The 22,745-nt window shown below is 40.7% G+C and overlaps 1 protein-coding gene across 1 annotated transcript; it reads left to right on the top strand.

The window, feature by feature from the left end:
- Positions 1-2,631: 2,631 nt before the first annotated feature.
- Positions 2,632-22,119, top strand: LOC117826667 (voltage-dependent calcium channel beta subunit-associated regulatory protein-like). The gene is made up of 10 exons (XM_034702917.1): positions 2,632-2,638; positions 8,837-8,907; positions 13,017-13,162; positions 13,355-13,416; positions 13,517-13,679; positions 13,770-13,950; positions 14,034-14,177; positions 16,650-16,842; positions 17,565-17,769; positions 17,854-22,119. The coding sequence occupies exons 1-10, from the start codon at positions 2,632-2,634 to the stop codon at positions 19,745-19,747; spliced, it is 3,066 nt and encodes a 1,021-aa protein (XP_034558808.1). The 3' UTR covers positions 19,748-22,119.
- The last annotated feature ends 626 nt before the right edge of the window (positions 22,120-22,745 follow it).

Below are 22,745 nucleotides of genomic sequence, written 5' to 3' on the forward strand. Positions count from 1 at the left end.
TCCAGGAAAACACACACACACACACACACGCACGCACGCACGCACGCACGCACCCTCTCCTCCACATTCCTGCTACCCCTTCACAGCCTCTCCTGGCATCATTTCCCAGATGTTTCAATCCTCCTCTGGTATTTTACACCTTACAGTCCCCGGGCTTGTGTTGATAAAAATATTTGAGTTTATGGAACCAGTGATGGATATTTGAATAAGTATCTAATTTACAGACAAAGATAATCACCAGATAGCTGACGTGTTGTCTAAAAATACAGACACAGATGGAAAAGAGCATTTTTGGCTCTTTGCTAATCTTCAGTGAGTTAGTTTAGATCCTTCCTCATGATGAAGATCTGGATGAACTGCAAGAAATTAATTTCTCTTCATTGTTTTTAGCTCAACCATCTGTCCACCCCAGACCCCCAAAATACAACCCTCTCCTTTATCCTATATATTTATTTGTATTTGGGAATAGATGTTGTGATGAATCATTGGCACATATACCCAATTATTTCAAGGCCGATGCTGGTGCTCATTTTGGTATTTGCAAATGCAGAAAACCAAAGAAGAAATTTGTTAAGCAGATGTATAAAGATAATGTTCCTAACTATGTTGTGCACTGACTAATATTCCTCCAGTGTGCTAATGCTACATTTTGTTTTAAAATGAGCCCTGTTCCTCAAGAATCAAAAATTAAGAAAGCTTTATTTATCAGCCAAAGATAGGTAGGTAAACTTTAAAGCAATAGTTTGTAGAACTGCTGACCAGGACTGGGGATACTGTCAAGCAGGAACGTGTTGAATCCAACCAACAGAACCTCTGAGGAGTAGACAGAGACTGAAGATCAAGGGGAAACCTCATAATTGGCAGAGGTTGCTCAGGTAGTGAAAAATCTCCTCAGTGGCAGGGCACCAGGTGTGGATGAGATTTGTCCTGAGATATTGAAGGCCATTGCTGGGTTTTCCTTGGCTGACACGCCTCTTCAATGTTACATGGAGGAAGAATATTTCATTCATCCTTATGTGGACCCAAATCAATCTTTCAGGGCTTCTGAAGGGGGCATTGGAGTTGGCCAAACCAGTATACATGTGTTTTCTGGACTTGCAGAAGGCCTACAATAGTGTCCCTTGGGGGGTCTTGTAAGGGGTACTGCTGCAATATGGTGTCCCGGGGCAGTTACAATGAGCTATCCAGTCCCTATAAGCCAGAAAGCAAGCTGTGCCTGCACAAAGTCTGCCATGTTTCTGGTGTGTGTTGACCTTTGCCACAGTAGCGGTTCTAGACCAATTTTACTGGGGGGGCCAGGCTGGGACCAAGGGTGTTGTCAGAGGGACACATTCAACCCTGACAAAAGACACTGAGAAGGGCTAGGACCGGCTGAGAACAAACTGGCAAAATATCAGTGCATCCTTATATACTAGACATATATACAACTGTGTACTATATCACAATGCAGACTGACAGCAGCTGTTTGGCTGTTTACATTCAACATGAGTCCCTTAGTGCTCTAAGGGACTGGAACTAAGTTCCACTCGCATGTGTTCCGCCTGTAACATCAGCGCAATACCAAAGCTTTTTTTATTGTACAATATTTGTTTGGTGTGGAGGGGGGGGGCACAGGGGGGTCCAGGTTCAGTTTTACAGGGGCACTGGCCCCTGTTGGCCCCTCCCCAGAACCGCCAATGCTTTGCCAGGGTTGCTGTCAAGTTACAGGGGCCAAGAATTCTTTCTTTGCTCTTTGCAGACGATGTGGTTCTGTTGCATTGGAACTATGAAATCACAAAAGTTGATGTCTACAGAGTTAACAGCTACTATGTTTGCTTTAAATAGGACATATCTAAGACAGAAATAATCTTTGCTTAAGAGGAAATGTATCCAAGTAGTATTCATGTTATGTTTATTCACTTCTTGTCATTCTTGAAACAATCCAAAAAGACAAAAAGCTTCAAAGAGATACAAAATCACAAATCAACTTTATAGATAAGACTAACAAGAGACAAATTTCTAAGGAATGGTACTGCACAATACGTCTTCCTTCAATGTTTGGGCCTGTGTCCATTTTTTCATAATCTGTCCATAACAAATAATGGGAGACACAAAATAAAAATCAGACACATATTTGGAGTAACACTTTCTTAAACATAGAACCAAAATGTGACTATATAGGGAAAAAGTCAAATGTCTCTACTTTTACAGTTATATCTTGTAATCAGTCCCAATTATCAAAGTACATGTTGAAAAAGTTGATCTGTCTTTGTAGATGTCTTTTTTAGGTTTAGAGGAGACTAAATGTATTTCCCTTTGAGTCGATAAATATAAAAAATGACAAAGCTAAGGGCATTTCTAAAGTTACTGCTACTTTACCAACAGCAGCAACATTTTTTCCTTGACTGTGATCATGTTTCAGTTTGTCCTGAAGGCTCTGTTCTTCCAGAATAAACTGAACCTCATAAACGAATGGAAACAGAGCCAGAGGAGCTTAAAATGTCCTAAAATATCCTGGAATGTAATTTACATAGCCTAAGAAGTTTAAACATCCATGGCGGAGGTAACATGAGGTCACATTCCTGAAACAGCAGCACCTCTACTGCATATGTCCTAAAAGAGTGAGGCCTTATTTCCCCATAAGGCTTCGTTATGTCGGGTAGGTCCATTGAGTAAATACATGTAGGTCATTGAAGTTTCTCTGATCTGAGTTCAACTGTGGAACCAAACTGAACATGTGTGCTGTTATTTTGATTACACTAACAGATGTTTCAGTCTGGGCCCATTTGCTAAAGTTTGGGTTGAAAGTTTTTTATATTATAACCTGAAACGAGTTCCTCTGGTGTGGCAGCCCCTTCTCTGTGGGACTCTCTCCCTCCCGACATTCACAGCGCCCCAACCCTGGACAGTTTTTAAAAAAGCAGTCAAAACGCATATTTTCTTCAAGGCCTTTCCCCATTAACTAATGTTGTCCCAACCTACCCCCCAGACCCCCTACCTGACCCTGTGAAGCAACCTTGGGTTTTTTGAAAGGCGCTATATGAATCCCAGTTATTATTATTATCATTAATAATAATAATAATAATAATAATAATAATAATAATAATAATAATAATAATAATAATAATAATAATAATAATAATAATAAGACTTTCTAGCTCAGATCCAAGTTTATCAGGCCTTCTGTTATAAAACAGGCAGAGTTTAGACCTCCTGCCTCTTTGCTGATCACACATTCTTTAGCTCCTTAATTTCCACATTGCAGAAGAGTCTGCTACAGAGATAAGGGTAGAACAAAAATGTTTTTGTGTGATAACATCAGAAGTGCATATTAAACATTTGTAATGCACAAAAAACACCAGATAGACACAATAATGGAAACTAATGGAGGTAGTTAGTTGTTTTCTTGATATCTCATATTATTTACTGGATATCTTGGGATAACAAATCTGGTTGTCTCATACTTGGGATAATTTTGTGGCCATTTGGAAAATGAAACAATAAGCTCGTAGTTTTGGTAGGTCTGATCATGACATGCCATGCTGCCATTGCCTACACTAATAAGTGCCTGCAGACAGATCAGTTTGGTATCTGGGCTCTTCTACTACTGAGCCATGCTCTTGCAATACGTTCAATATTGTGATTTGGAATCGTCTTGCTAAAATATGCAAGTTTTGTCCAAGAGGCAACCTCCGGCTGCGAGATTTGAAGCCAATGCGGAAGTGTTAAGAACTGCAGTTCATCGAGTGTCCGCTTGAGGCTGGCTCCAGAAGTACCGGAGACCACATGCACACAAATTCAAAAAAGCGATCTTTACACCAGAAATAAACATGTTTACAGCCTGGTACAAAAACTGAGTGTAAGAATATGAAGTTCAGCATTTCCCATATGGCTGCCGCCGCTGATTGACCTCAGAACAGCATTTCAGAAACAGATGGGTGACGCCACGGATACTACGTCTTTTATTTATACAGTCTATGGTTTTGTCTCATTTTCCAGAAACAGTCTTAACAGTCATCATTGCATGTTTGCAAAACGTAGTGAGTCACCCAAAACATTTCTTTACATTTGAAAAAACCTAATTTTTCCATCAGTTTTATTGACCAATGAAAAGTTGTTTTGTTATAATTTGAGTCATTGTTGTCAAAATCTAAAGATACTCTTTCACCATGATGGTCACAAATTATGATTATGATTACCACAAAATGATCAATTTTTGGCACTACCAGTTTTGCTGATTCTTTGAATCTTGGTTTCCTTAACATTTACATTGCTAGTTTACACACGGGCACTACTATGACCCGGATTTGCAGCTGATTTTTACAACTATAGGCAATGTGAATCCATTTCAAAGCCTCTTGAAAATTCTGTGAAGGTTGGTCATCAAAATCATGGTAACTCAAAGCTTGATCCTGAAAAGTGAGTGGGTTTCACAGACAGACAGACAGACAGACAGACAGACAGACAGACAGACAGACAGACAGACAGAGTAATTGTTTCTATTATATACCATACTGCTATCATCAAATTAAATCTGATTAGATAATTGAATTAGCCTGGAGTCGTGTTTAAATGTTGTTGTGGCCTTAAAAAAAAAAAGAAAAAAAGAAAGAACTTTAATCCCAGAATACCCAACCCAACAAACAGTGCAACGCTGCCCCCATGTGGTGAAAAGCTAGATTAAAAAAACGCCCACCGTAGCCGTCACCTCAATCTCTTTCTGCATCATGTCCCAAATAGAAAATGATTAATATACAGTATATATTTGTTTAAACAGCATTCATCAGTTTGTCTATACGATATACAAAAAAGTCAGTTCAGAAATGACATTTAAAAAAATAATAAATAAAACGGACAAGCATTCAGCCGGATCAGCTGCCGCCATTCATGAGCAAAGAGCGGAGACAGAGGGCTGGCTTTCTCCTCCATCTCACATCATCATCACCACATACACCACCACCATCATCATCAGCAGCGCAGGTCACGTGTTGCAACGGGAGCGGGCGGTGGGTGTGTCCAATCGCGTGCGGTTTCATTCATAACTACAGTCTTTATTTGAAGCTTCAATTAAAGTATGCAGAGGGCGCAGGTTGTCAGTGGAGCGCCGCTTCAACAGGAGACTTCACCTGGGTGAGTCCCATCTCTTACCCTGTCCGCATCAGGAGTAGTCCACGCACCGGTACCGCGTGAAATGTGTCACTATTTCATTATGTAAGATGTTTGGAGAGGTGGTTTGAGCGGGGTAATGACTGATCGTGATGTGTTGTTCCCCTCCAGGCTGAGAGTGCACGAGACGGAGATGTGGGACAGCTGTGATCGGAGGGTTTTCGGAAGAGAGAGGAAGATGCTGCTGATGCTGATGGTGATGCTGAGGCTGCTGCTGCTGCCGCGCGCCGCCGGCTGCAGAGTGTCTCTGTAGTCAGCCTGAACGGAGCCTCAACACCGCTTGCATACACCGTAAGACCCTGCACATCTGGACACCATCGTCATCCCCGCCTTCCTCACTTCTTGTATTACTGATGCTGCTCATAAACATCCTCAACATCGTCCCATTCAGTTGGTGGAATTAACCAGAAGTAGCTGAGTGACTGTCTGTCTGAGCTTCCTCCATCTGTCTGTCTGTCTCCTGTGCTGAAACGCACGCAAACACACATCAATAGAAGAATACGGTATTTTTCTGGCTGTTTGTGTGTGTGTGTGTGTGTGTGTGTGTGTGTGTGTGTGTGTGTGTGTGTGTGTGTGTGTGTGTGTGCGTGTGCGTGTGTGTGTGTGCGTGTGTGTGAGAGTGATTTAGTTTGGGGTGTATTCTGTTAAAAAAAGTGAAGCTACGAAGTTGATCATTGAAAGTTATTATAGAACAAAAATAATATTGATAACAATGAAACTATACTGCTATTATAATACAGATACTACTTATGACAATAATGATAATATTCAATAAATACAAATGACAAAAATAACAACTTATAACAATAGCAATAAAAAAATAAATGAGGACAAGGACGACAATAACAAGAAGGAAAAAATGAAAGAAATGGAGTTGAAAAAAGAAGAGAAAAAGAGGAAAAAAGTAGGAGATGGTGAAGATGAAGAAATATAGGAAGAACACAATAGAGAAGAGGAAGAAGAGGACACTTTCAATGTGCCAAAAAGATTTAGAAAGTTACTCTGACAACTTCATAATTCAGTTATAAAAGTAATTACAAATTGAGTAAGTGATAAAGGTGTAAAACTAGTTTGAAATAAATGATAATATAATTTTAAAAAGTGAATACAATTTTGAGAATGATGTCCTTTTATGTTGCTTTCTAAAGCCTTAGATGGAAGAAAAACACAATACTGCATTTCACAGTGGCTTACATGTAGAGTAAACCATGTGTTGCATTGAGTCTTATTTCTACACAGAGTCAAAAGAATAAGTCAGTGTTATTTATTTTGTACCTTTAAATTATATGATTTTTTTTATGGCAGCTGTTGTCTTGTGATTCATTTTAAAACAAACCCTCTAAATACAGTCAGTCATGTCTCATATGTGGAAACCTTTGGACTGTTACAAGAATTGAATCAAAATTGTGTCCCATTGGGGATTTTGTAATGACTGACCCGACATGGATTAAGTGCATAAATTAGAGTAAATGCTTTAGGTTGGAAAAAAAAAAATCTTAAATTGTACCCGCATAATTATTAGGTTGCAGGAATTTTTTGACTGAAAAATCTTATTAGACTTCTCCATTGTCTCAACTGTCTGTCAAGAAACAGAAGAATGAAATCAGCACTTCAGGAAGTCAGGAGGATTTAATTAAATTCCTCAGTGAGGTGGCTTTGAACCATTCTGTCATTCAGAGAGTTAAAGAACAAACTTTCTCACCAGAATCTTGTAAAAGCTACAGCTACTGTTTATTTCTTATCTCTTAAACTCAGGTAATACTTCACTTAAATTCACCCTGTTTATCATGTATAAGTACAAAAACATTTAATTTAATTTTTGTAACATAATGCCAAAAAGTTATGAGTGTTAAGAAATGTGTGTTTCAGCAAATAATTAGAGCTCCGCATGAAAGCAACTGTAAGTGAGGCTGGTTCACAAACTGATAACCTTTTAAAATGAATGAAACATCTGTTATTATATCAAATATGACTTTTAGGAGAGAAATAAGAGTATATCAATTTTATTTATATATGCCTTTACCAAAACTGTTTTGTATTTTGTATTTTTTGGAATGTGTGTGCCTGTGTGTGTGTGTGTGTGGTTTCTATTGTTGGAGTGTTCTTTCTATTCAGAGCTCCGTCCTCATCATAGTTACCTTGAGCCATTATATGTACAAGATGTTACATAAAACATGACTCTCACATGGTGAGGCAGTGTGCAGCAGAGTTGGTGTGTGTGTGCGGCAGAGTTGGTGTGTGTGTGTGTGTAAGGTATGCAGTCATAGATCGATGTTACACAAGCTGCTCTCTGTGTAAATAGTCATGTACTGTCGACTTTTCTTTCTCCCAATTGAATGAAAAGTGTGTTGTTCTGATGATCTGGGAGAGCTTTGAGAAAATAACGTAGTGATGCCACTATATTCATCTTTTTGATGGAGCGATGATGTTATAGTTTTAACGGAAGATCTGGATTACTCGCATGGGAAATGAAAAGGCATCAAACATCTAATTATGGATGCTGCCCAATTGCATGTTTGAGACTGCATATCAGGACATTTCATGCTCTGCTGTTCAGGGTTGACCAGCCTTGTGTTTTTAACTGGCTCCATCACAATAATATATGAACACTATATAGGCATAGTGGCTATAGTTAGGACTTTCAACAGGCTGAGACCATGAGTTAAAATTCCCAAAGTGTAACATTAGAACCGTAAGTAGTTTTATAAAGACATCATTTATTTTTCACGTTATGTTATACTTACTTCATGAAACTACAAATTTTGTTTCATATATAAGTGTCAAGAAGATAAATACTGAAGGATTTTAATATGACTCTTTCTCTTTTTCTAAGGGGAAAAGAAAACAGAAAGAATCAAGCTATCAGACAAAGCCTGAGAAACACACAAGTCATTTCTCTATTAATGTAAAACAAAAATAACTTTTCAGGGTATCAAATAACCCAAATTCTCACTAGGGACAGGACATAGGTGTCTTTAATCAGCTCAAACCCTGCATTGAAATGCAAAGGATGTGCTTTAGGGACTGTGATTCTTACCACATAGGCTATAATGGTACAAAAGGGTTACAATTCAATGCCTCCAGATTCTTCTATATGCTTTTCTAAACAACAGGGGTCCACATAGCCGACATCCCTACTCTTTAAGAACACTCAGTGATAATTATGAGCACAAATAGAAGTAGTCTCATGCATGGTTCTTATTTAAAAAACACAAAGCTTGCTTGCAGAATCTCATTTATTCAAAAAATGTTGTTAATGTTAACATATGCTGTGAAAAATCCTCAAATATCTTGATTCTCTTACTCTTTTGCAGCGTGTATTTGCCTCCCAGCCCAAGCCCCTTTCCTTACTGATGACTTAGAAGTCACACTCTCTAAAAATAACTAAAAACAGGCTAATTTATTTCACAAAAACAGCTGGGCACTGTAGTTTTTGTGACAGTTTTAGGGAACTATTTACAGTGGTGGACTGATACATATTTGTTGCACTAGTGTAAATGAACAGCAGAAAGATGATGTATGCTTGGAATGAGTTTAAAAATATGATCAATGGCCCCACATTTTCCTTTGATCTCTTTTGACAACTGGAAAATAAACTTCTGAAAATCATCTTCAGAGTTTTTGCACAATTTTCATGTCATTTGAAAAAAGTGTTGGCCTTTTCTAACTGTTACTCTCTAATCCTCAGCAGGGTTCATCACGCTGACCTGGACCATGAGCAATGATTCGCCTGTTCTAACAAGTCTGACCGACAACTCCACCGTGAGTATGACTGTGTACACCCATCTACTCCCTCCCTCTTCTCCCAAACTGTGAAAAGACATCACCCACACTATCTTCATCTTTATATTACCTAGAGTCTGTAGATGCTCCTTCAAGGTACACTAAACTTGACTTTAGTCAAGAATGTCAACCAATCAGCAGCCATTAAAAAAAACACCAGTGTTCCAGTCACAGATATTTTACTCCATCTGTATCCATGGATGATTTGACTGAAAGACTGAACTGTGTATACTGCTCTCTTTGTTTGTAATGCAGTCTTTGGGGAAATTGAGGAGGGATTTATCTGAGCGGTGATTATCAGACAGTTAAAGCCATCTGGGTGGAGGAAGAATTGACAGTCGTTTGCCTCCATAGCGAGCGAGTTGGAAACATGGCTGCAGCTGATTGATTGTGTTGTTCTTCCTGTTTGGCTATGCTTGTGAAAACAGCAGATTTCATTAAGCTACAGACAGCCTGCAAAACTGTGTGCGCTGATGTGCAGCACACACATATGTTACTGTGGATGTATCAATGTGTGCATTATTATGCTGTTTTTACTCATACACACAACCAAATAGCTTTAAATACATTATACTGTATCTACTTATACACCTCAACTGAAAGGGGGCCACTGCAGCATCTGCTGAATGCAAAAATATTCTGTTTGTGTGACATGAGGTCTATTTTGGGGAGGTTTGAGGTTTGAGGTTGAATGAAAAGGGGGAAAATATTATGTTTTTATTTGCCATGATGTACACAAATGTCAGCCTTTACTAGCTTTCTCTGTGCAGCTACTTCCTGCTATTAGATTGGGCGAGTGATTGAAGCTGACAGAGATTGATTGGTGCATTTTTTTAAGGAACTACCTCCACCATTTACAGTGAACGCAGAGTCAACATAAAAAACTGCTGTTCTCGCTCTTCATCACACCTCTGCTTTCTGCTTCACCAACATTGGATGGCTGTGAGGACACTCAGCGCCCATTGATGAGTTTTTTCAGACTATTTTGAACAAAGTGTCAGATAATTGGTTACTACTTTCCTTTTGAAATGTCTCTTGAGTCTGAACTGATTGTAAGATGACACACAGATATAAAGACAGCAGCTGTAAGTTCTAAACTTTCAAAGACCATTTGAGAGTCAAAAGATGAATTGAGAGGAGATTAATCAATCAAATAATCTCTGGTTAGCCAAAGTGCAGTCAGCGGCCATTTCACCCTGCTGCTCCTCCTGTTAAGTTATCTTCATCTAAAGGTCAGTCTGTGCTCTGTGAGGGGCTTCTCCACACCTTTATTCCCTCCAAAGCTGTGCAACCTTAAACGTTAATGTTGCAATGGAGAAGTTTCCTAGTTGTGGTGGTGAAAAGAGCTAAATTATTTTCCGCCCTCTTTTGATGCTGACATCGTAAGAAGAGCCAGGAAAGTCTTATGTGGGGATTGCTTATGTGTGTTTGCATCATCCTCCTCCAAATTTCCATTTTTAGCCTGCGAGGCCTCATTTCCCTCTCATTGAGAAGAGCTGGGAAATTGAATTAAGGGTCTTGCTGACGTTTCGATTAGCATCCCCAAGCTCCCTCAGCCGAGACTGAGAGTATTAATCAGGCAGAGTAGCTGTCTCTCTCTCTCTCTCTCTCTCTCTCTCTCTCTCTCTCTCTGTGTGTGTGTGTGTGTGTAAGCAGCCAAAATGTATACAGGCGTGCATGTGGATAATAATCACTATGTGGAGTGGGGACTTAAGGACGTCTTTCGGTACTAATTCCACCCCTTATTAAATATTACGGCTCTTATCTGACGGAGTAATGTGACAATGACATTCCTCATCGCTGAAGAGTTCAAAAGGAGAAGAATGAATTAATGCAGGTTTAATGCAGCCTCGGAGCTCACAACAACAAACGACAACATAGAGAAGCATGCCAAAAGAAGCATGTGTTGTAGGCTGAAGGTGCAATTTAAATGCAAAGGATGGAGATTTACTGTAGTTGATTTAAACCGGCTCAAAAAAAGTAGACTGAGTGAATCAGTCATTATATATTTTAATTAATCAATCAAATGTAATCTATACAGCCTTCACCAAAACAAAAGTAATATCAGGACACTTTATAAAAACAGCAAGTCAAGGCCGCACTTTCTGTTAAAGACATATCCTTAATCTCCAATGAGCAGGCACTCGGCAACTTTGGAGATGAAAAACTTTTAACAGGTAGCAGGGGCGTGTCCAGAACCTTTTGACCGGGTTGGCCAAACTGAGGCTCTCACATAGGCAGGGGTGGCCAGTGCACTTACAAATAAATAACATTTACCCTTTCTGTCTTCACAACCTACTTTCATTAAAGTATTAAACAGTTGTTATATTCCTTTTGACTTAAAACAAAAACATGACAAAGTGGCATAAATAAATCTTCTAAGCTTAATTCTTTAAGGACTTACAAAAGACATTTTTTCAAAGTCACATTTGAGGGCACTAATAAAGAAATTTACTGTCAGCGTTCTAACTCATCCCAAGTTATAGATTTTACCAGAAACCCCACCTCTGACAAGGCAAACAGCCCATCATAGTTTAGGATTTTGGGGTGGCCCCTGAGGTGGCCAATTGGCTTTCAAGGGGTGCCAGTGCCACCCTTGGCCACCCCTCTGGACACGCCACTGACAGGTAGCAACCTTGAGCACAACCAGACTCGCAGGTGAACAGCCATCCTCCCCTTCACAGAAGGTGGTATATAGAAGCAGTTTGCAGGGATACAGTTGATACAGTATTTCTGTGATATTTCCCTTTTAAACTGTATTGTTTTAATACAGGAAAAGGTTCATTTTTGGTTTGGTTTTTCATCACACTTGAGGAGTTAGGAAAGGGGGTTTTAGGAGCCCTGTACTCAGCATTTTTGGTTTAGTTTTGAGCTTCTTGAAGGCAGTCTTGTTTTTGTTTGTCTCTAAATTGTCAAGAGAAAGAAGGTAAAGGAAGAAGACAGAAATCAGGACAGTCATAGCAGGTTAAAATCCAAATTATATTGTTTCCATTGTAAAACCTGATAAAATCTTTATTTATTTATTTTTACAAAATGTGTTCATTATTCACTACACAACAAATATGACGAACTGAACCCTGGGATCCAGTGCTGGCAAGTCCTGAATTCTGAACTCCACAATATAACTTAAATAAGAGATTTTTCATGCCTTTCTCTTGAGGGATAAGTAAGTGGATAGAGTCTGCAACATGAAGGAGAGAGTTAGGAATGACATGCAGCAAAGGGCTGAGGGTGGAGGTCACATTTTGGGGTCAAGGACTGCTTGAACATGGACGTGTAATTTATAACTAAACTATTAAACATTTGTGCTTTAATGACTTTGCATGGTGTTAGAATAGCGGAGTGACTACTTTGACACTTTTGTAGAAGTATCTATTTTAACTTCTATACATTCAATACAATCCATCATTTTCCACTATTTAGTTTTCATATTGATTTTAAAATTCATTATTACATTATAAGGCATGCATGGCCTAGCACCTGACTTCATTTCAAAGATGCTTTTAGTTTATGAACCAGGAAAGCCTCTCAGATCCTTGGGCTCCTCTCTTTTAGTTGTTCCTCAGCAGAACAAAAACTTTGCATGACACTGCCTTTAACCACTACGCTCTGAGATTCTGGAATAGACTGCCAGAGGATCTCAGAGGAGCTGGAAATATTGAGACTTTCAAACATAAATTAAAGAGTCCATCTATTCAGTCTGGCTTTTATGTAGGGTTCTATAATTTAATTTAATTTAGTTTAATTTAATTTAAATTAATTTAATTTAATTTAATTTAATTTAATTTAATTTAGTTACTTTTGTTTTATATTTATTTGAATATTGTATTTTTTAATAAATCTTTAACTCTTAATGTTGTAATATTTAAGTACACAATTGTATGGCTATTTTTATTGGTTTTATTGTTTTATTAATACGTTTATCTTTAGCTTTTTTATTATGTTATCTTTAGTGTACACGGCTTTATGATGTTGTGAAATTCAAATTACAATACAGTACAACACACACACCACACATCAATCTAAAGGACACATGATTAAATGTGTGGACTAAATGCATTACCTTTGTTTCTGTTGCTCTCCGTCAGGATGTGCCTGTATCTGCAGGCCAGGTGGAGAACTATGTGTTGCTGTTGGTGCTGCTGAGTGTTTTTGCTGGGGGGACGCTGGTGCTGCTCTCCCTGCTGCTCCTCTTCTGTCACCGCTGCTGCATGGGAGGACGACGCTACTCCAGGTGGGTGACTCACTGTGTGGGACCTGACAGGCTCTGATTCTTCTGCAAACACACACGGGGATTACAGGAGCCAACGTGATTGTGACAGCCGAGGATTAAAGCCGTGTAGAATATGAAAAGTGAAAGCAGTGAGGAGTGTTTTTTTGTTTCTGTGAAAGAGTAGAAAAACTGAAACTTCTTTCTGTCTCACAGAGCCAGCGATGACCTCGAGAAGACAAACACCACCTATGCTGAGGACTCTCAGCCCACCCAAGGTCAGATCTGGGTATTTTATTCAGTTCTTACATACATATTTTTCATCCCTTTTCGTAACGAACTCTTTCTCTGACTGTCCTTGTCCTCTTTGTCACTCAGAGATCACCATTCTTCTGGATGAATCAGACGCTCTCTCAGCTTCAAGCTGTCACGATGGAGAGTCAGAACGATTCGTCTCAACCGGATCTACTGGCCGCAGAGTCTCCTTCAATGAATCTGCACTTTATGAACAGGAGAAGACAACTCAGGATAAGGGACGCAGGTACTGCTCAGCTTTGCAAAGGTGAAGTTGTACATCTTAAGAACTCGGTGGTTGATGTAGCGAGGTATGATGATTCATCCTCTCCCTCAGGTACACTCTGACTGAGGGAGACTTCCACCACCTGAAAAAAGCCAGGCTGACCCACCTTCACCTTCCTCCAGCTCCATGCGATTTAAAGATCCTCACCATCATGGAGTGTGACTCAACAGAGAGTAGCACTGTCAACATCAGTGAGGCTGGCGCTCCCAAACTGCCCTTGACAATCTATCGGGTAACTGAACACATACTCTGCGAAATCTTTCACAGATCAGGTTGGATTTCTCATCTCTAAGCTGTGCTGATTTCTCTTTCCAGCCCACTGACAGAAGAGTCCCTGACTGGAAGGGACAGAGCCTGAGTGGAGGTCTGCCAGGAGACCCACATCACTCAACTATCCTGGACCAGGGCCACAGACCGGCCTCATCAGTCCTGAAGCCACAACACACACGCTCCCAGACAGTGAGTTCACCTTTTCTCACTTTGCACTGAGAATCTTAAAATGTGTACATAAAACAAATTAATACTTTGGAGCTAAACTTAAACAGCTTAAACTCAAATGGATGAATCACTGTGTAACTGAGTAGGCTACAGACTCATGGTTTTTTGACCATGAATCCTAATGACTTTGATAAAAGGACTTACACCCTGGTTCCTCCATGGGGCTTACATTTTTGTTTCTTAGAAAACATGTGAAATGTATTTGGTATACAGCATTAAATGAACCCCTTTCACTAATAATCCCTTGACCATGAGACCAAAATAGTAATTTATGGTACTTTTTTAAGTAGGCACAATGGTTTAACCCAAAAAGAACTTTTACATCCAGAAGACTAAAACTATGACTGATGTCTAAATTAAATTAGTATATCCTTGCATGCTAACACACGAGATGGTAAACATTTAAGCCAAAATGTTAAACATGGGCATGTTAGCATCGCCAGGGATTTTGGGCCCCATGAAAAAATATCACCTCAGGCCCCATCAACAAAGGCCATAAGAACCCTGTGCAACTGCTGTAACCACATCTCCAGGATCCAATCGACCCAGTCAAAGCTTTACAGAACTCTACCTTTTCAGCTGTCTTGCCTCTTGGAATCAAATATTTACTGTATGACTGGCAAAAATGAAGGATTCACTGCACACAAGGTGACTGATTTGCCCCTTCTTTTATTATGTTATGCTCACCTTCTTGTTCATTGGGTTGGGGGGAGTTGTGGGGAGACAGTTCACCTGCTGACATATCAGCTGCTGAGTCTGGTAGGGAGGGAGGGGAAACCCATTTAGCATAATTAGCATTGTGGACATCAAACTAGCAAACAGGTTGATTTTAACCACTCAAAGACTATACCAACCTTTCCTGGAGAAAAACTGGGTGACATACTGTCGCCCTGTCTTCTCACTCTCCTCACTCTCTTTTCTTTCCCTCCTTTTCTGGGACCCAGACCTTGTCTTTCCAGACATTTTAGCTGCCCTTAGCGCACTCTGTGCACTGTGGTGATGTGCAGATTGATACTGAAATATCGATACTTCCAATACCAGATCTTTATGCCCAAAATCGATTCTCAAATCAAAATATCGATACTTCTGATACTTCAATCATTTGAGGCAATGTGTATCATTAACAGGAACACAGTGGAAAGTAACTAAACCATTGAGATCTTGTCTAAATGATACGTGGTTGGTGGGAACTACAAGTTCTAGTTCTTAATAATTAAACAATAATTAATTTTATTGGTTTTATTGTTTTACCTATTTTCTTCTTTTTAGTGTTTAAAACAACATTTTCACATATTTTATATGATTGTGTCCTCTGCTTGGTTTTTCTGTTGTTGTTTTAGCTCGGCTATATTGTAAATGAGGCCGCTACCTTGATATACTTACAATTTAAAATTAATAAATAAATAACTCAGAAATACAGTACTCTTCTTAGATTTACCAGACACATTGCACAAGTATTGGTATCGGATCGGTATCACCGATACCAGACTAAATTTTACTCATTATCGGATCGGAAAGGAAATCGGTGGTATCGAACATCACTAGCGCATTCTGTGCACTGTGCAACTTCTGTCTGACTGCGCGGCACAGCTGATTCCATTTTATGCCGATACAGGTGGGTGGGTGGGGGGGATTAATATGAATTTGCCCAAATAAAGTAGAGATCTCTGATATACATTTTATGAAGACAACAGGACTGTTTCTTTAATTACCTTATTCTGAATAATATTAATTGTGATTTTTTTATTTTTATTTTTGTACTACTATTTCCGGGCCCCCTGTCAGTCATGGGCCCTTAGAATCATCCTAACTCCCCACCCCCCCCTGCCCATGTGCATGATAACATTAGCATTTAGCCAAGATCACCTTCTCTAGTTTGTTAATTTGGCCTGAGTTACATGTGTTTCACCACCCATATGTACATTTGCCAACATGAGGGAATCATGTCTATCTTTTCTCATCATAATTTCATCATGGAGTGTTACCGCTATGAAAAATACAGTCAGACCTCCAGACTCTGAGAAAAGTCTGAAGGAAAGGTTTCCAATGGAAGATGATATTTTATTTCTGTTTCACTTTTCCTCAAAATCTACAAAACCATGCTCCTTTTTTAAAAAAAAAATTTTTTACCAGTAAATCATAAGTAAGTACAAATTTGCACAGTTGGTACACATCTTGATTTTAACAGATGGGGCCCTTAGTGCAGATCAATCCATAAACAGAGCTGTGAAAAGCCACAGACTGAAAACCCACTGATGCACTGTGACATCAGTCATCACCGCAACTAAGTGACAATATGACAAACTGCTGTCCCCTGAGGGATTTTACCTCAACCCATCACGATTCATTCCAGCCTGTCTACATCAACTCCTTCTTAATGTCTCCTAACCTCCCTCCATCCTCCTTCACCTCTCCTCTTCTTTCTCCCTTCAGTTGGAGGCTGTCAGGGGAGAGAATGAGGGTGAGAGGACCATGAGAGGAGAGTTGACTCAAGCTCTGGGACAAAGTTCAGTTCTGCATTTCTTCAGTAAACTGCGGCGCCATGCAAGTCTGGAGGGGGCAGGACCTTACTTCAGGAGGTGGAAGTTTGACAGCAGTCACAGAGCTGCTAGCTTGGATGCTAAAGGTTTGGATAATGTCATACAGTATGTGAGCTTTAATTGGGGGCTGAAATCAAACAAATGTGAAAGAGTAGCATTAAAAAGTAACTCTGGGGTTTCGCAGGCTTGTTTTGGCCACCACATCAGGAAGAATGCCAATTCTGTTGTAATCATTATTTTGTAGGTGTAACTGTAGGAACAGTCTCTGATTGGTTGACAGACTGCACTAGTGAGAAGTGGAGAAGTAACAGTTTCAACAACAAAAAAATAATAATAGAAAATCAGAAAAATACACAGTGTGTTTGATTTATTACTGATTTATCACAGGGTACTGTGTTGAGTCTGTTCGAAGGACTGTAGTTTCAGGCTGCATTGGAAAGCTGCTGAATAAGAAATGATTGCACCAGCTCTCTTTAGCGTGGCACAGGTGTGAGTCTAGCATGCAGTAGCCAAATATATTAAAGTTACAGGAAAAGCTATTTACGATACCACAGACCTCTGGGTTTGATTACTTTGAGTGTACAAGCCAGTCAAGAGCTAGATGACGTACATTACAACACCTGTGGGGGAAATTAAGATAGTAGGTCAACTCTTCAGAGAAGTGCAGTGATTTGAAAGATTGTAACATATGCAGAGGTATTGACTGTGTTTTGGTTGGTTGTTGCCATTTCAACCTGTGGGGCTGATGAAAAATGTCCTATTAATAGTTGTTCAGTAAACAGCCATGATGTCATGTGATTTCCTGCAGGGTCTCCCAAGAGAAGGCCCTTTCAGAGACAGAGAGCAGCAAGTGAAACCACGGATCACACTGATGAAGACTCTTCTCCTCTTGAGGTTGAGGTTGTCGAATCTTTCCCACCAACTCCCAATCAGATGAGTGGCCTCCAGGCACTCTCTGCAGAGTCTCTGTCTCATCCTGCCACTGCACCCACATCATCTGTCTTCCTCAGCAGGTACAGCCCTTCCCCATTATTATGACTAGCATGATGAAATTCCCAGAACTGTTTATTAACCGACTGTAACGCCCCTCTGCACAGGCTACAACTGGAGGCCATGGAGGAGGTAGGTGGCAGCAACAGTGTTAGAAAAGAAGATCCCTGTTCACCAATTAATGATTGTCAAGCCCAGAAGCAAGAGGAAGCCACAGCAAATGGTACTGGAGTAGAAAAAGAAACAAAGTTTGGTGCAGGTATAAAATCAGAAGCAGCAGGGGGCGAAGCAGAATCTGCAGAAGAAGATGACTTGTTTGGGGAACAAAGAGACGTCGCCGTACACGAGAGGTTTGAAGACCTATTGAGTAAAACTGAGGACACAAGAAACGCTAGTGTGACATTTGATTCAAGGAAAAACACTGAGGTGGAAGTAGATGATGGAGATGAGATGGTGTTTGGAGCTCAAGCCAGACAACGAACGGACTCTGGCTCCTCTCTTACCTTCATGATTCGCCAGGAGAGTTCTGAAGCCCCTCCCTCCCTCTATAGAGACATTTGGAGCTTGCGAGCCTCTCTGGAGCAGTATGCCTCCTCGGACCAGAGCAGCACAGACCGGGAGTCCATCCGCAGTGACGCTGACAGCGTTTCATCCCTTGGTGGTGCAGGAGCTCGCTCTGGCTTAGACAGCTGCTTGTCCCAAGACCTGGACGATGAGCCTGAAGGAGAAGGGGAGGGAGAGGGGTTGGAGGGGGGGATCAGAGGGGCATCGGGTGGTGACAGTGAGGTGGGAAGTGGAGCTGGAGGGGAAGGAGAGGTAGGCAATCGCAAGCTCCTTCAGATGGACAGTGGCTATGCTTCTATTGAGGCGCCATCAAGGGCCCCTGAGGAAATGCGACTTTTTGGGGCTCCTGGAGCTCCTCGAGGGAAGACAGCGTCTGAAAGAAGGTTGTTCTTCACCAGCTCAGGGAGAAAAGGTTCAGTGTGTGAGAGCATTGAAGCCCGGCTGTTTCAGGAGGAGCTGGAGGATGAAATGACAGACGGCCCAGGGACAGAGAAGAAGCTCAAGGACCGATCTCAAAGTAGTGGCCCCTCTCTGATCCTTCAAGAACCACATCAATTTCTGAAGTCCCTCCATCCTCAAAAACCTCTTGAGTCTCAATCCCAGCTTATGTCTCCACTTACTAAGCCAATCCAGCAGCCCTGTAGTCCACATAAACCTCGTCTCCGCCGTCGTGACTACAGCATCGATGAAAAGACAGACGCTCTTTTCAACGAGTTCCTCCGTCATGATCCACGATTTGATCAGCAGGATTCTCCTCTGCGCACCCGGCACCGTTCCAGGGTTCACCTCCGGAAACAATGGCAGAGACACAAGCAATACAGCGACCCAGGGTCAAGTGCTGGTGGAAGGTACTCCCCCTCATTGGAGAGGCAGAGGTTTACTCCATTGCGGAGAGGTGACAGCGCAGGATACCCTCTGGACACCAGGTATCACAGCACACTATCACGCATTGCAAGTGCGGCTGACGAAGAAGCCAGTGAGGTTGCGGCTTGTGAAGAAGCAGCCAAAGAGAGCACAAAGAACAAAGATCCATCAAGTGAAGGAGCCCCAGGGGACGCCACAAAAAGTACAGCCAACTCAACCTCTGAAGGCAATGACACTACAAAGAGCCGCACAGGATCGACCGGTGATGCTGTAGGCTGCCAAGTCTCCACAATAAAGGAGACAGATAGCACAACAAGCCAGACTTTGACCAGTGTCACTACACAGAAGAGCTTCATGGATCCAAGAGTCAACAACAGGAACAACAACAGTAGTCAAGCGATCCTGTCAGAGATTTCCCTGCAGACAGAAAGCAGCCTGACAGACAAGCTGGTTGTGTCAGTGGAAGAGAGGCTCTACGGCGACTTACGCACTGCTGAGAAGCTTAGCCAGGGAGGAACTGAGGGCGTGCTTACCATGACCAACACAGCCTCACCTGGCTTCAATCCCACATAACCTGATATCAATCTGCATCAACTTTAATTTAAATCTATTTGTCCAGAGACAACAGACTGGAACAAAGTTGTCTAAAACACTTAAAACATGTTAGGTACTTGGTCATTCTGCATCCTTTACACTTGGACAAACCCTCAGATAAACACTCATAGCTGATGCAAAACACAGGTATACTCTAGAGCAGGGGTTCCTAAAGTATGGGTCAGGACCCCCAGGGGGGTCGCGAGACACAAATGGGGGGTCATGAGATGTCTTGAAGAATGTTTTTTTTTTTTAAAGTTATCTAAAAAATAGCACATTTTACCCATTATAGTAAAAAAAATATGGACAAAATAGTAGCTAATCTTGAAATAAAACCTTGAAAATAGAAAATGTAATGAGTTGTCTGCCTTTCTTTTTACCAGATGACTCCTAAGTTTAGAGTTAGTGAACAGTTATTTATCAAAAGCATCAGTAGCAGTAGGTTAATTCATAAAGGCACAGGAAACACAGCCACATGCTCATATAGGTAGGCTAATTTACTGCAGACCAGCTAAATGAAGCCACATTAAATCTCTTTGAGGGACAGTGGGGGTCCCGAGTCTTTGGCACCTATATTTTTTGGGTCACGGGCTGAAGAGTTTGGTAACCCCTGCTCTAGAGAACAGATGTATCTTTTTGATGGCCAGTTTCTTCCAGTGTTTCCATTCAGAATTTAATTTCAACTGTGACTCCATGTGACATGTGATGCCCCCGTGTTTCTTTTTTTATTTACCAGTAATACTTCTAGACCCAAATGCACATATTCCATAGCTTTGAAAATATAGGCTCTGCAGAAAAAAAAAGAATATTTTCAGACTTGACTGTGAATCTTCAGCATGCTTCTCTGTGTCCAAACAAAGTTTATGTGAATAGTGTACAGATTTAACTTTGAAAACATGAACTACTTTGATGGAAAGAAATAGAATGAGGGGGGTTCTGCCAACTATTGTTCTCATATTCAGACCATATCCTCCTCAAGTGTCCTTGTCACAACCACCATGAGGGAATGTGACTTCATAAAGAATTGTGGTTTCGGGTTTTAGAACATTATTAGAAAGAAAAAACATTTCTTTAGAGCTCTCATCACTCATATAACTCACACTTTCTGCCAACACAGCACTGAAAACAAATGTATCAAAGATGTTTATACTCAAATTACCCATAGATTTGTGTTTAATTTATCCCACTTAGTCATCAGAACAAGGCAAAACAAGAAAATAGAAGGTATCCAGGAGCTTCCGTGGGCTCGGCTTAGTGTTTGTATCACTGCTGGGACTCTGATGAGGGGGAGACTGATGGATGATACTTTAAAGGACTGACACAGGAGCCTCTCAGGCTTTTACACAGATGGTCCACAGACAGAGAGTTGAGGCTGTGAATGCGGAGGCTGAAACTGAATAGCAGTAACACTGTTGGCTTGACGATCCAATCAGAAAAGGATACGCTCACTCTGTATTAATCAGGTCTGGCAATGTTATGTATGTCTTGGTCATAACAAATGCCATACAAACAAAACCAATCATAAAAATCACACATCACAATTTGCCTTTTCTGGGTGCAAAGGCTGACCGAAGTTTGTTTTGAGTGAATCCCACATCGCTCTGCTGCTGTAAACACACACACCAGAGAACAAGATATGTTGATCCACAGCTGAAAATACTTTCCTAATACTTCAGGTCTCATGGTTGTTGGAGTCACATGTGAGACAAAAAGCAGTGCCCAACTTATAAGACAATATTAAGGTTTTCTTTAAAGTAAATATTTACGACTCATTTGTCAAGATTTATCTTAAGTAGGAATCACAAACATATTGGTTTAGTTTTCATGACTTTTGTTATTACAAAAAGAACAAACACATGCACATACATACTGCCAGCTTTACTCTGAACCTGAAATTCTGCAGGTATATTTGGTCTTAACATGTTAAATCTTGCAATCTCATAGGTGTAATAGCTTTTCTCGCTCTCTCTAACCCAATATGGATATAAAGTGTAATTAATCATCTTTATCCATGTCAAATTGCATCTCTTCAACACGAGAGCATTGCTTCATTTTACATGACAGACTGTCTCATGGGAAAACTGGAATAGGTACAGCTTGTCCCTCTCTCCCTCTCTCTCTCTCTCTCAAACACACAAACACAAGAGGTTGAGCTACAGAACATGAACATGTGCATCTTATGAAACTCATGTATTTGTTATCATTCATGATGAACCACCTGCTTTATTATAAAACAGATGAGCAATGCAGATCATTCTAATGTCTTGCAGACTTGAGAGGCTAGACCTTGTGGGACCAACTGAGGTAAATATTGTTTTTGGTCTGAAATCTTTTCTGAATAAAAAATAAAAAGAGAGGAAAAAAACCGACTCCTTTGACTGATTGTACACTGTTATACGAGTCATGTAGGATGTAAGATGATGTAATGTTAAAAAAACAGCTGGATGCCGTCATGAAAACAAAAGGCAAAAAGGTCCCCCTGCCCCTGCCCCCCCCACACACCCCACACACACACACTAATCATACGTCTGTAACATTTTTCATCCTTGCTGCGTTGTTCTCGTGCGTCTTGTTCAAGGGAGAGCCTCTCTTTCGACCTTGCTGACGTGAGAAGCGCAGCTCCCTCCCTCCCTCAGAGTTGTGACTCACCTGCTCTCTGATCTATTCCCAGTGAGTGGCTGATGATGATGATGGGCCTGGCTGCGCAAGAAGGGGGCAGGGCTCCCGCTGATGTGATCCGCACAACAAAGAGCATCACTAGAAAACAGGCGAATGGGTGGTCGTGACGACACAACACCCTGCAGCTGAGTGGCTTCGGCTCTTGATATTCTATGTTCTGACTCAGTGAGAGTGGAAAATAGGATTCTTCTTAACCTTATAAGGGCAGCATTTATAGTAATAAAAGGACAGGACATAAACCACTGAAGTGTGCAACATAATAAAAATGTACCAAAATTAACAGAAAAGATCATCCAAC

Source organism: Notolabrus celidotus, chromosome 15 (assembly GCF_009762535.1).
Source record: "Notolabrus celidotus isolate fNotCel1 chromosome 15, fNotCel1.pri, whole genome shotgun sequence".
NCBI lineage: Eukaryota > Metazoa > Chordata > Actinopteri > Labriformes > Labridae > Notolabrus > Notolabrus celidotus.

Bases quoted from the DNA above. Each gene is read 5' to 3' on its own strand.
- LOC117826667 (XM_034702917.1), top strand. The intron at 13,417-13,516 runs GTCAGATCTGGG...TTTGTCACTCAG, and splicing joins GGACTCTCAGCCCACCCAAG to AGATCACCATTCTTCTGGAT. The intron at 13,680-13,769 runs GTACTGCTCAGC...CCTCTCCCTCAG, and splicing joins ACTCAGGATAAGGGACGCAG to GTACACTCTGACTGAGGGAG.